Here is a 14,536-nt window from a genome sequence, read left to right as displayed (position 1 = left end):
GCACTTTTACTTTTAATACTGGCATTAGCCTTCCAGGGATGTCAGGCTATTTTTTTAAAGGTAGGTTGATATTACTACTCCTTTTTACAATGACAAAAAGAAAGGTCAGAAATTTAATCAATTTTTCAAGAGTGCTTAGCATACGATGACTGCGCTGTGTAAACTCAATACAAGGGGCCTAAATTTGAATTTTAATTACAAAACTGAGCCTTCCACCACCACTGGAAGTGGTGCCCCACACTCCAGCACCCCAAACAAGCGCCGCTTCTTTAAAAAGTTATTTTCATTTTACACCTAAAATTGAACTTTAGAACTTTGGTGCTGCTTACATTTTTTGCACGAGTAACTTTGAAAAGTGTAAAATCAGCGAGATGGGAGAGATCTGCACTGCCACAGACACGCACAGGCACTCGAAACAGGGCTTGATTCAGGACAAGGGAGCAGCCAGGGAAAGGAGACAAACCTGCACCAAGGTGAGCTGATCAGAGCCCTGACCCCAGGGGAAAATCCCTGTTTTAAGTGCACTCATTCAAAGCACTCCTGTTCCCACAGCCAGAGCTTAAATGCCACCTGATTGTTTCAGAGAGTATTCATTATATATTTATAATAGATGATTATTAATAATATTAAATAATATTAATAATATTAAATGTTATAATAGATATCTTTATAATAAATCTTTATAATAAATCTTTATAATAAATAACTTTATAATAAATACATTTATAATAAATACCATTATAATAAATACCATTATAATAAATACCATTATAATAAATACCATTATAATAAATAACTTTATAATAAATCTTTATAATAAATACCTTTAGAATAAATACCTTTAGAATATCTTTAGAATAAATATTTTTAGAATATCTTTAGAATATCTTTAGAATATCTTATCTTTAGAGTATCTTTAGAGTATTTATAATATATATATTATATATATATGTGTATATATAATATATATGTGCTTATTTATTTATTTATTTAATAATAAACATTTATTTATTTATTTGGAAATATTTATTTATTTGGAAATATTTATTTATTTATTTATTTAGAAAAATAAGTAGTGAAAAGAAACCTGAACGGTTACAAGCTGTGCATGCTTTTGTACAAATAAAGAACAGGAGTGTTACTAATGGCCAGAGCAGCAATTTCCAGCAGAACTCCAAGTCTGTCCCATCAGTCACACAGCTACAGCTGAGTGCTGTAAGGCTGAATCTCTTTTTTCCCCTCAGCCAATAACACCACTCACACCAGCCCCACTTTTCTGTACCTGTCAAGTGAGTTCATATTTTGCACACCTCGCACGAAACAAAAAAGGGGGAATGCTGCAAATCAAACCCCTCATTTCCCTCTGGTCTCAGTGTATAAAGCACATTAAATGCAGGATGGTTTTCCCCCAAGAAAAGGGGGAAAAAACCCAACAAACCAAGATCCTCTCTGTCAGGGTTAGTAGTCTAAGAACATCTCTGGCTTCTAACAGTGTCAGCTTTCATCACAGCTGGAAGTTTTTTCTTCTATGATCAAAGAGTTGTGGTTTTGGTTTTTTTTTTTAATTGTTATGTTCTGATTTTTAAACCAAAATTTTAAACAAAATTTCTGATTTTGAGGAAGCTGCAGTATTTAAGTTAAAAATCATTTAGAATTCTGTCACTGTACCCTACTTTGAAGTTTCAGGTTTTACATATCAGGCATTTATGTACTTTATTCAACCACACATATATTTCTAACAATATAAAACTCTGCTTATACTCTATGTTTTAAAATAAAAACAGTCACGTGGTGAGGTGCTGCTCCAGTACAGAAAAGGCAGTAAAATTATATAGTTACAGATTGAAAAATGTATCTCCAGGTATGAATAAACTTATTTGGAGGCCTTTTGCTCTGGCACACAAACCTCTTTCTCACTCCCCTACTATTGAATTTCAACCATAACAAAGTGGTAACATGCATTCAAACTACCCCAAAAAAAGAAGCCTGCAGCTATTTTATCCTCACAAAACTCCCTCATCCTCACCAGACAGGCCTGTCCAAAGGGGCAATTTCCATAACACATACACAAGGTTTATTTTGGTTTATTTCACTCTTTTTTTTTTTTTTTCCCTCTGCAAGTAAATGGGGTGCTGTACCTAAACAGGAAGATTTTTCTGTCTGGTTAAAAACTAAGGAAGTAGGTTTTCATTTGAATTTGTCCCCAGGCTGCATCCCACTGCTGCTCACTGGTATTGCTGGAACCACTGCTAGCAGCCTCATACAGAATATTTCAGAAGTCTAAACAGGCTTAAAAGCTGGTTTGGTTTAAAAATAAACAAACAAACATCAAAAAAAAAACCCTCAAACACACTTTTATACACCTAAGGAGCAAGAAGCACTTCCCTCTTTAATTCTTGCCAAAAAAATTCAAAGTATGAAAACTTTCAAAAGAATAGTAACCAACACGAAGCACAGAGAAGCATATTATAGGTATTATAATATTAATAACCATAATATGATAGTTATTTATTATTTTGCAGCTGCCCTTGAAAGCAGGGAGCTAAGATGATGCTGTTAATTAAAATGAAGTGAAAGTAAACACTAACTGGACAAAGCAATCAAACGCAAACACTCTGTAACAGTCAGAAAGTCACTGAAACCTGTGGGTGGGTTCAGATGACAAAATAATATCTAAATTACATCCCGTTATGCAAAACAAATGTGCAGCAAAAACTGCCTTTAGAATACCTGTTCAAACACTAATTAGCAGAGAAACACAATGAAATGAAATGAAATGAAGTGAAGTGGTTGGACAAACCGATCCAGAGGCTGCACTGACAAAGCTGCTGTAGCTGCCAGCCCCAAGCAAGGGGAGCTGTAATAAATACTCTGCTGTTAACTGACACCACGCTTAAACAAACTGACTAAGGAGTGTAAAAAATACATATGAAGATAAGAGAACTCTCTCCCAGCTGACTGAACTACAAGAAAGGCACAAAATAAAAGTGTGAGAAGCAGCCCGGGACACGTGAACTTGGCAAAGTAGTGCCTTACAGGAGGTAATGCTGGTGAAACTCCATGGACTGTACTCTGTGTGAAATCAGAGCTAGGCCCAAAGGACACAGGACCTTGTAAATGGCTCTGTGGAGGCCAAGAAACCAGCTCTCACCTTTGCACACGGAGATGCATAACCGCAGAGGAATTGCTTCTAAAAGCAGCATTTCCTTTAGCAGGCAGCACTGTCCTTAAGCTGCACCCAGCTCCTGATTGATGGCATGCAGCAGGTCCTGCAGCAATAGATTGCCCTGCTGTTCACACACATGTCACAAAACTCAGCTCCCGTGTTGCTTCACTCATTTCTCTTCATCCCACGATTTTTAAAATATATTTGTCACCAGAGAATAAAGCCTCTTCAAACTCCCTCTTAGGGAAAAAACAAACAAACAAACAAACAAAAGCAAACCGACAAACCACACACATGCGTTACTCTAAAAGACAGCAACAAAGAAAAGCAGACTGTAAAACCAAATCAAATCAATCCTGGCAGCTGCAGCAGTGTAGCACTAACAGAGCCAGAGCAGGGTAAAAAGATCATGGTTTCTTTGTTAATACTGCTTTTACCAATTTTCTGTTAAGATTTCTCACTTGATGACAACCTCTTTCAGATGAACACACAAAACTTCCACTACAATACATTAAGAAGACAATAAAGACTCCATCTGAAGCTACCACACAATCCAGTCTCCCCTCCCCAGCAGCAGTTCTGCTGCTCTCACATCACACAAACCCTCAGCACACTCAGATCTTCACTTCCTTGCTTTCCTCTGCCCACCTGGTAGGATCCCCTCTTTTCTTTACCAGGTTTTCTAAAATCTGCCGTTTGCTACCCAGACCTATGAACTCACCTCCTGCACTGGAACATTTCTGTCTGCTTCCACTGTGGATCTGAGACTAATTCATTGCCAGTTTTTTTCTAGATTTTGATCTCCCTTTTGTGCGCCAACACCTTCTGCCAAACCCGAATTTCTGATTTTAAGAAAGTTCCAGTATTTAAGTTTAAAATTATTTAAAATTCTGTCGCTGTACCTCACTTTGAAGTTTCAGTGTTTAATTCAACTACACAGTTTTTCCAAACAAGTATCTTTCAAGACATTCATCAAGTTAGTATCATTTTACACTATCCCTTAGAGGAGTGCTTGTATGTTTGTGAGGTTTTTAAACAAAGCATGAACAATTTTTACAGAGTTGAACACCACACTTAGTCCTAAATTCAGCTCCCACTGAAGTCAATGTCACGGGAGGGGGTTCTTTAAAACTGCCTTCTGATTTTCTTTTGTTTGCTTTGAGTTCATTCTCTAAATAAGATTTGTACTTAGTGTCAGTCAGAAGCACAGCCTGGAGTGCAAAACACGCACCAGGAATTTGCTGGCAAAAGGTCTAAAAAGTGACTCGAGACACGGAAATGTTTCTAAAATCAAAGTTACATCACCGCAGTACTAATAAATCAAATGTAATTAATGGAAAGTTTTCCACCTTGAAAAGTGAATGCACGACAGACACTCAGCATCCTTCCTGAAGTTGCCTTTAGGAACATTGTAACCACAAGAAATCCTATTAGAAGGTGCTGAACTCCTACATTGTGACTCTTCCGGCAGGCTTCTACATAACAAAAATGCAATGAAGTACCATACAACTTTCCCCCCTTATTATGCAAAATCCTTATCAAATTCAATAGTGTGACATGGTTCAAAATCCTGCCTAACAATGGCTCGCAGGATGTCCAGGGATGTCGGCTTTGTTTTAGTTTCACGTGCTTTTCAGTCTATTAATGCTAAAAGAAAAAGAACCTTCACATAAATAACCGATAAAGATCAAACCCCGCTGAACAATGGGAAGGAAATTCAGAGTTGGAACTGGTGCTGTGCTGAGCAAGCAGCCCATTGTGCCACCAGGGTGCCACAGCCGCCGGGAATGCCGAGGTGAGGCCAGAAGGAGCCTCCAGCCGCCCCCTGGCCACGGTTCCCTCGGCCGGGGCCGAAGGGAGGTGTCGGAAGGGTCTGCAGCTCCTCGCAGGAGCCGCGGGGCAGCCCCGGCTCCTTTGTGCGGCAGGTTGCGGGTGGAATGTGGAATGCGGCACACGTTCCGCTCGCAACCAGGAGGACAAAGGATGCACTGATGGGGGGGGGACAATTAGTCCCAATTAGGCCTATTTCGCAGCTGAGTGTAAGCGCTGGGGGAAGGGAGCTTAAATCTTAGCGCAATGGGTCCCTCAGGCGAGTGAGGGCGAGATCAGTGAAGTGACAAGCTTGAGAGCACGGGGAGAGTCCCACCGAGGTGGTGGCACCGAGTCCCAGAGTCCCACCGAGGTGGTGGCACCGAGTCCCAGAGTCCCACCGAGGTGGTGGCACCGAGTCCCAGAGTCCCATCAAGGTGGTGGCACCGAGTCCCAGAGTCCCACCGAGGTGGTGGCACCGAGTCCCAGAGTCCCATCAAGGTGGTGGCACCGAGTTCCAGAGTCCCACCGAGGTGGTGGCACTGAGTCCCAGAGTCCCACCGAGGTGGTGGCACCCACCGAGTCTCACAATGGTGGTGTCACCCACCGAATCCCACCGAGGTGGTGGCACCCACTGAGTCTCACCAAGGTGGTGGCACCCACCGAGTCTCACCAAGGTGGTGGCACCCACTGAGTCCCACCAAGGTGGTGGCACCCACCGAGTACCACTGAGGTGGCGGCACCCACCGAGTCCCACCGAGGTGGTGGCACCCACTGAGTCTCACCAAGGTGGTGGCACCCAACGAGTCCCACCATGGTGGTGGCACCCACTGAGTCTCACTGAGGTGGTGGCACTCACCGAGTCTCACCAAGGTGGTGGCACCCACCGAGTCTCACCATGGTGGTGGCACCCACTGAGTCCCACTGAGGTGGTGGCACCCACCGAGTCTCACCGAGGTGGTGGCACCGAGCGCCTCCATCCAGGAGAGGATGGAGCCCAGCTCCTCACCCCTCGGACACACGGGCTCCAAAACCTGCTAACCACTCTGCCTTTTAGATCCCCTTGCTAACTAAGCCAAGTTCCCAGTTTCCCAGCCCCGCCCGGAGCAGCAGTCCCGGTGTGAGGCACACAGGCAGGGAATACTCACATATGCACGTGGGGAGGCTGGAAGCGGCTCTGGTTGATGTTGTAGTGCGTGAACGCCTGCGTGGGGTTGGAGCTGTACTCATCCACCGTTACGGTAACTTTGCCTTGTGAAGGAATTCCATGAGCCATCCTTCCTCCTTATGGACATGAGCAAGCTCACAGCTTCCCAAGGCCAGGGGCAGGGCAGGGCATTGTGGTGCGGCCAGATCCCGACTCCCAGCAGCTCCGCATCAACTCCGTGACCTCTGCCGGGAGAGACAGACAGCACACGCTGCTGTAAGCCATGAGATGTAAACACACCCTGACCTAGTGCTCCACGCTCTCCTGACTTCCATTCAGATTTGAGACCTGTCAGATCTGAGATCTATTCAGATCTGAGATCTTTTTCTATATTCCCCACGTACCCATCACCCCTCTCCACTCATTACTATTCACTTTTTTTTTTTTTTTAATTACCTCATCATCCAGCTCCATCATCATTAGACACATCCAAAGGATGAATGCTTAAAGTAAGGCTTTATCTTCAGGGGATGGGGGAAGGGGGAATAACATATCTGTGTTGAAAGCTCCACTTAAATACTCCCCATTTCATGTCCTCGATTTTAAATAACATCTTGCATTAATTGCAACCACGAAAACTCACAAGTGGACCCAGCTTCCAGAAGGACAGAAGACTTTCCACAAACCCGCACACTTGTTTTCAAGCCGCTGCTGTAGCTTTAGAACGCTAATAACTGAGAAACTTACACGAAACTGATGTAGAGAACACGTTACAATTGCACAGCAAAAGGCACACCCCAATACCTCTGAATCGAGGCGTTTATGTGCCCAGAGAAAGTGAGTATCTAGGCAATGTTAACAAAACATCCACGCTGTAGCTCACTAGCACTGAAACTGGTTTGGATTCACTGTCAGCAGACAGCAATGATTTATCAGACTAAAGCACGATTTTATGCATGTTTCTGCATAAGGTGAAAGAAACAGGCTCTTCCCTCTCTCTGCATCCCTGTCCGGATTCTTCAGAGTGCTCTTAGACACATTTTGCGTTAGGCCTGGGGGTGTGCTGTGATATCGGCACAACCCAACAGCCAGAACCTCCCAAACATGCTCTGCTGAGCTTCCCGGGCAAAACCCGAGCTTCCATGGGTCCGGTCAGTATCCTGAGGATACCTCGGCTGCCCTCCTTTCAGAAATTGACCAGCAGATGGTCGAAGGATACTTTCAAGATGAGCAACTCTGTAAAAGCCCCGTTTAAGAGGCAGATCCTCAGCTGGGACACGCTGTGGTAGCTACAAGGACATGAAATCACCGCTCTCGGAGCCCACTGAAATTCCTCCCTTTAGCTGCCGCGTGCAAGAGTGGACTTCTCCTATCTGGAGTGCATTTCACAAAAGTAAATCCTTGCTTACTGGGAAGACAAAGAGATGGCAAAGAGAAGAGAAGGACTTGAGCCCCGAGCATCAAACCAAGCAATATTTTTCCGGTGCAATTTCCCTGGGCTTCTCCAGCTCCCAGATAGAAATGTGCTTGCCATGTGTAACACTGAGCATTTGAAATCTTTGATTTGTATTCCAAATATATTTTTAATACAAAGACTAATTTCCAGTTTGGCACGAGGCACGATGGAAACGCTCTGCAAATGGCAGATGGCCTGCTATAGGCCATTTATTTTACTATTTTACCACCTCAGGCCTACGTAGGCTTCCATATGTTGGCTGGGTTAAGACATGCCGCAAACTTTGTTCTAGCAACTGCATTCTATCCCTTCATCTTCTTCAGCATCGGAAGGAAAAAAAGTAGAAGGAAAAAAAATTAAAAGGAAAAAAAAAAAATATGAAATTAAACGTTAAAGCGTGGATTTCAAAACTGTCACTGGAGATGGCAGAGCACTGTAACTGTGGTTACAGCCTGCTCCTCCCCTGTGAGACCTAGCGGACCTCTCTCATGAGAACAAGGTCTCAGCAGCAAAAATCAGCAAGGGTGAGCTTTGCTGGAACACATCTTTGCTGTGCTAGATGCGATGTAAGGTGCTGCAAGAACTGCTCACATAACCTAGCGGTTACCGCGCCGAATTTGCAGCTGTTTCCTGAATTTCCTCTACAATTATATTTTAGTGTTATTTTGCATAACACTAAAACACAACACCTGCTTCAAACTGCAGTCCTGTTCCAAGCGCTGCAGTTCTTTTGAGATAGAAACTAAGAAGAGTGCACAACGCAGAGCAGCATAATTGCCCTGTACTGAGAAGTAAATACAAATGAAAACATCTTCCTGCCAGAGAAATGACTGTCATTAACAAGACAGGCCATCAGAGCTCCCCAGGAAAAAAAAAAAAAAAAAATAAGAGTTTTTCTTTTACACTGCAAGAACTTTGGAGCCTTCATACATTAAGAAGTGGTGTGAAAATTACATGCATAATGTTGTTTTTTTTCCGCAATTAAAAGCAACAATATAAAAATGCGTTAAACCAATGACAAAAATATGCTTGGGCTATCAGAAAAGCTAAATGACACTGTTTTCAGCACCCCAGCATAAGAAAGGTCAGAACATTAAATTTCATATTATTGTTCACTCATGGAAGAAAAATCTAATTTGTTCATGAGAATGAATTATACATAAAGATAATAGGCATTTTTTTACAATGTTTGTAGCAGTCCAGAAAGAAATTACAACTAACTGGCATAAAACAAATGACAAGAGGGCACTGAGATAGCTGTATTAAATACTTTTAAGTTGACTCTCAGTAAGATTATAAGTCTATAAGCTGCAATTGCTTCCCATTGTTCTAATCTTTAATCTTAAAAATAAATCTGTACTTAAACTGAGACAAAGCTGAACAAAGCATCCTTTTAAAATGAAATTCAACAACAAATGCCAGACTGGGGGTAAAAAAAAAAAATTATAATTTGAAGCTGGCTTCTGTGTCAATTCTTTTCATTTCCATTTAATACTTCATAGAGTACTACAGCTCAACTATCAGAAGTATCTAATTATTACCTTCTTTACTGGGAACGTCTCTGAAGAAAATAGAAGAAAGAAGCTGAACACTTCAAAACTTTAAAACAAACGTATCCTAGGCCCAAGATTAAAAAAAAAAAGAAATTAAAAGAGACCTCTTCGAACCGCTACCATTCTTCTTTCTCCAACTATGAGTACTACTTGAAGGTTACTCACAGGAGATGAGTGCAAAAAAAATAAAAGTTGGATTATTTTCCCATCTATCAAGTAAAAACAACGCGTAGTACCTTCCACGCCTTTCGAGGCAGTTTTAGGTAAGAATGCCTATATTAAAAACGCAAACGATGCTTTTTCAGCGTGTTGCCTTTTCCCAGATACAGGCTGTTACCCTTTTCCAGCGTGTATTTGCAGCGGCAGCCAGACAGGAGATGTGCCATTGTACACATCTGCCCGGCGTTACGGGTATAAAGCGGAGCTTTTCCGGAACACGCCTGACCCAAACGCGGCTGCAGCTATTTGTAAACCTGTACGCTGCCGCCCTGTCAAAAAAACTGCCAGGAAACCTGCGCAGGTAAGCGTTACATCGCACAGACAGCCACCCGCACGAAGGCACGCGAAAAAAAACCCATTTCCCCAAATAAAATATTTACGCCTCCCTCATCTGAATTTCAAACGTTCGCCTCTAGCTGGGCTCGGGCCGTAGCAGAAAACGCTGAAAGGCAGGAGCCGGGAAGGGTTAAGCCCGTGTCAACACCTTGTGCTGCTCCACGCACTCTCCCGGCGCTCTTACCCCGCCGCGCCCGCCCGGGGCCGCGCCGCGGCCGCGGAGCCCCCGGCACTCCCGGTGCGCTCCCGGCCCCGCGGGGACTCCGCCGCTCCCCGAGATGCCGCGCCGCACTTGGCGGACAACTCCGCGCTCCAGCTACCCGCCGAGCCCGGCGGAGGCAGCGGGGTGGGGGGCCCGGACCCCGACTCTTCCCCCGCCGCCGACCCCCGGTACCTGGGCTCCCGGCCGCTCCCCGCCTCCGCCGCCTCCCGGGCCGCCCCGGCCGCGGCCCCGCGGGGCGCCGGGCTCGCCCCGCGGTGATTGATGGCTCCGGGTGGCCAATGGCTCCGGCGCGGCCCCGTCCCGGCGTGTGCCGCAGCCCCCGCCCCGCGCCCCCTGCCCTGCCCCCGCCCCGCGGCACCGGGGGGCATTTCTGCCCCGTCTGCGCCCTACGTGCCGCGCCGCACAAAGTTCGCCTCGCCCCCGTTGCCCGCCGTGCCGCGGACCGCAAGGGGCCGCGGGGGGAGGATGCTCGGCTCGGGGGAGGGATGCGATGAACTCCACAGCAGCCGCGGGCGAGCGCGGCGGGGCCGGGCGGGGGTGGGGGTGATGCCCGCCGCTTTTTCTTGCGGCGGGGCCGACCCCCGGCACCGCGCCCCCCGACCCCTCCAAAGGCTCCAAGTGTCTGCGGCCTCCGGGATCAGGGTTTCAGAGCGGCTTCTCTGCCGGCCAAAGGGCGAGGGGCAACTCCGCCGGGGAACGCCGAGCCAACCCTCCTTACTTTGGCGGCGCGTCCCCCCCCCCCGCCTCGCCCCCATCCCCGGCTCGCTCCGCGCCGCCAGCCCCGTCCCCGCGCCCGCCGGGCGGCTCGGCGCTGCGCCCGCCGGCTGCCGCCCGCCCGCTGGCCGCAGCCAGCACAATGCTCCCCGGCCTACCCTCCCGGCCCCGCCGCCGCAACCCGCGCCCGACCCCGCACGCCGCCCCCGGGCCGCCCCCCGGGCAGCGGCGGAGGGCAGCGGGGGCACGGCCTGGGCAGCGGAGCGGGGCAGGGCAGCCTCGCTCAAGCGCCGCCGACACCGCCGCCCCGGCTGCGGGGAAGCGCCGCTGCCGCCGCACCGACACGACCCGACCCGACCCGACCCGGCGGGCTCGGGCGGTCACGGCGGGGGCGCGGGCGGCCGCGTTCATCCCCAGCATTGTTTGCGGGAGGCTGGACCGGCGCCGCCGCCGGAGCTGCCGCCCGCCCCCCTCCGCTGCCGCCCATGACACGGCACCTCTAACCCGCCCGCTTTGTGCTCCGCTGCCCCCGCCGTGCTCCCCCCCCTGCTCCCGACACCGGCCCGCGGCCGCTCACCTTCCCTCCGCGGCTGCCGCTGCGGGCGGGTCGGGGATGCCTTCAGCGCGGGCAGCGGGGCCGCTCCATGGGGCTGCGGGGGCGCGGCCGGGGCAGAGCCTGCGCCCGACCCCGCGGCGGCGCCCGGCGGCGGCGGCGGCCCTGGCTCCGGCTCCGGGTCCGGCTGGGCTCCGGCTGCGGGAGCGGCAGCGCGGCGGCGGCGGCGAGGGCGGGCGCGGTGCAGTGATCGGGGCTGCCACTGGGGTCAGGGAGCAGGCACCAGGAAACGCGGCGGCCACGGCGCTGCTCGCACACACACACACACACACACAGAGACACGCACGGCTCCTCCCGCTGCCTCGCACTTCACCCCCCCGGGCAGGGAGGGAGGGAGCGAGCGAGCGCTGCTGCATTTCCCGAGCGCGGCACAGGCTCCCCACGCCGAGGCGGCTGGAGCACGGCTCTCCCTGCCGGGGTCACGGCCGGAGCCCACCGGGACCCCCTCCCCGCCAAGGGGCAGCGCCCGGGCACGGCCGGCCCCGCACCACGCGTCGCCGATCGGCCCCGTCCGCTGCCCGCCGAGATGGCAAAATAAATAAGTAATAACAGCAACAATTAAAATACCCAAATCCTCGGAACAGGTTTCCGCACCTTTCGTCACTGGGCGTTGATGCGGTGCCCTGCTCCTTTGTAGGTAAGCTCACCTCAGCGACCAGAAACACCGGGGTTTGCCTTTGAGGCCGAGCATCGTCTTAAGGGAACTGGGGCTTTCCTATGGAAAAATAAAATCAGGGATGTGGCTGGTGTCTTTTTTTCCCCCCTCTTTTTTTCTTCCCCCTCCCACCCCCGCCAAAATCACAGCAATTGTGTCAACAGCCACAACAGCAACAGAGTGAGGCTTAGACGCGTTTGTCCTTTTACTTTCAAGACAGCAAATGGAAAGGGGAGACTTCCAAAAATATATTACAATGAGGAGAAAAGACAGAAAGAAAGAAAGACAGAAAGAAAGAAAGACAGAAAGAAAGAAAGACAGAAAGAAAGACAGAAAGAAAGAAAGACAGAAAGACAGAAAGAAAGAAAGCCCAAATATTTTTGAATAGTTGAGCAGACAGAAAATAAATAGCAGGCCTCTAATAGTGAGTAATTGACCTATATATTTTAAATAAGTAATTTTGACTCTAGCCAACCTTCAGATATGTATGGCAAGCAGGCAGGTTTTTCTTTGTTGCTGAAAGCCATGAGGAGGGTCTTCTGCATTGCCAGGCAGAAATCCACTGGTATGGATTGTCCTGTTTAGAAACAGCAAACTAATAAAAATCAACATGAAAGAGACTAAATGGCATTAGGACTTTTTCCCAAATTAAAAAAAAAAAAAAAAAATCAGAGTGAAAGGGTACTGTCGTCATTATCACTTTTGAAAGAAGCGAGCACTGTGAACCACCAGAGGAAAATTCCTGTTTCAGACAAAAAGGCCCACAGGTGAGTCGCCCTCCTGACCAAACCAAAGCAACACTTCCAGGGAAACTTTTCCTGGAAGGGAGTGTGAGGCCGTAGCTGCACCAGTATTTGTAGCTGACTTACTGTGACACAGCTGTAGAGGCAGCAATCCAGCCTCCCACCCGTGTCCCTGCACTCCGGTGGGGACAGGGAGCCCCGCTGGGGACACTGAGGCACGGAGCAGCAGGAGACACCTCCTGCTCTGCTGTGGGTCAGCCTCCTCACACAATCCCCTTCCCAAGTGCACCAAGCCTCCTGCTGAGACCGGACAGGGAGCGAGGTGGGAACAGAGCAGGAGAGCTCCCTGCTCCCAGGGACACGCACAGGAGGTGATGGGGAGCAGGTCCGAGCCTGAACCTGCTGCACCCCTCCTCCACAGTCACAGCAGCAGGAGTTTCCCTGTAGTCGTGTCTTCACACATCTGGAGCCCCTGGCACTACAGAAAGGAGCTCCTAGCGCAGAGAAACAGGGGAGAAGCCTGGGTAGGGGATTGGGCTGGGAACTGGGAAGCTCACAGACCTCCTCTCTGGCAGCTGGTGAGAGATCAGGCATTTCCCTGGCACTGAGGTGAGCATTTACCTGCCTCACTGGTCCTGACACACAGCAAGCCCCGTGGCCTCAGAGTTCCTGGTATTTGGGTTTTGCTTGTATGAATGCAGAGTGGGACCTGCTTCTAAGCTCACACTTTTTTCACAATACTACGTGCTCAGCAACAACTGCAAGCTGTAATACAGTCATCAGGAGCATTTTTGTTCATACACCACTTGACAAACTCTGCAACATTTTCTGTTAAGGGCACACAACAGAACTTTTTCCTTTCACAAACTACTTGTTTTCAGTATGCTTTCCAAAGAGGTACTCACCTTAGAAACCTGCTGGCCCCAGAGTTGCTCTAGGAGGAAAACATATTTGACTTAAATGGATTAAAGGGTTTTCTGAGGGAAGGAGCTGAATCCTGCTGCCTTTCTTCTCCAATTCACAAGAGCAGCATCTAAATGCAAGTACACAAAAATAAAACACCTGTATTATGGCTGGAACATGTATTGGTTAACACCCGCTTGACAAGAGGATTTCAGAGATAAATTCAGAAACCTAAGAAGTAAATGAGATGTTCATTTTGAGTGTCACAGGACTGATTTTTCTAGCTGGGTGAAATTCAAAACAGTGAACAAACAAACCTTAATACCTCCTATTAATGACAGTGAAAGGGTATGTTGTACATGAAACCTCAGTCATGCTCAGAGCTGGCACTGGATTTTGTTTTTTTCACTTGTACAAATCCAAAGTGAGTATCCTCAAATGCACAGATTCAGGAGATGCATGTTAAAAATTAAAAAAACACTATAGTATCCAGAAAAGCACACTCATTCTTCACCATCTATTATGTCATCCTCAATACATTTCATAGGTGTCACTGCCTCCAGTTTCTGCCAAGCACAGGGCAGAGCCAACAGCCTATGAGACACACACGGGGTGCTTCAGACCCCCTGAACCACAGACACCTACCTAATTTTGCTCTTTACTTCAGGAAAAAAACTTTCCTAAGTATCTGTAAAGCAGTACAAGAAAGTATGATTTAAAGTCCACCTACTGAGCACTCACTCCCTAAATAATCAGATTTTTCGAGAGATCTTCTATGCGGAAAGGAATTCCAACCAAACCAAAACAAAAAACCCTTTCAAACAGATGCAAACCACAATGGGGAACAAATTCAGGTTTCAAAAAGCCTCCTTCCACAAGGGCAGAAGGGGTTTTTGAGGCAGACCCCAGGCTGGCCCACAGCAGCATCACAAATGCTTGTGCTGGCACAAAGCAGTGCAGGACCAGGGCTGGCACAGCGTGTGCTGCACCTCCTGAAAG

At 48.2% G+C, this 14,536-nt stretch overlaps 1 protein-coding gene across 2 annotated transcripts in view; it reads right to left on the bottom strand.

The window, feature by feature from the left end:
- MPPED2 (metallophosphoesterase domain containing 2) overlaps positions 1-11,291 on the bottom strand; it is a 113,259-nt gene extending 101,968 nt beyond the window's left edge. The window contains exons 1-2 of one of the 2 annotated variants that reach the window (XM_053979738.1): positions 11,201-11,291; positions 6,124-6,367 (exon numbers count right to left, since the gene is read on the bottom strand). In XM_053979738.1, the coding sequence (XP_053835713.1) occupies positions 6,124-6,251 (128 nt within the window). In that variant the 5' untranslated portion in view covers positions 6,252-6,367; positions 11,201-11,291. Of the gene's footprint in view, positions 1-6,123; positions 6,368-10,080; positions 10,115-11,200 lie in introns of those variants that run through there. The other variant, XM_053979739.1, reaches the window with a different exon arrangement.
- Between the last annotated feature and the right edge of the window lie 3,245 nt (positions 11,292-14,536).

The sequence above is a fragment of the Vidua macroura genome, chromosome 6 (assembly GCF_024509145.1).
Source record: "Vidua macroura isolate BioBank_ID:100142 chromosome 6, ASM2450914v1, whole genome shotgun sequence".
Taxonomy (NCBI): Eukaryota; Metazoa; Chordata; class Aves; order Passeriformes; family Viduidae; genus Vidua; species Vidua macroura.
Note: the sequence above shows the minus strand (reverse complement) of the source record. Positions and strands in the feature narration are given on the sequence as shown.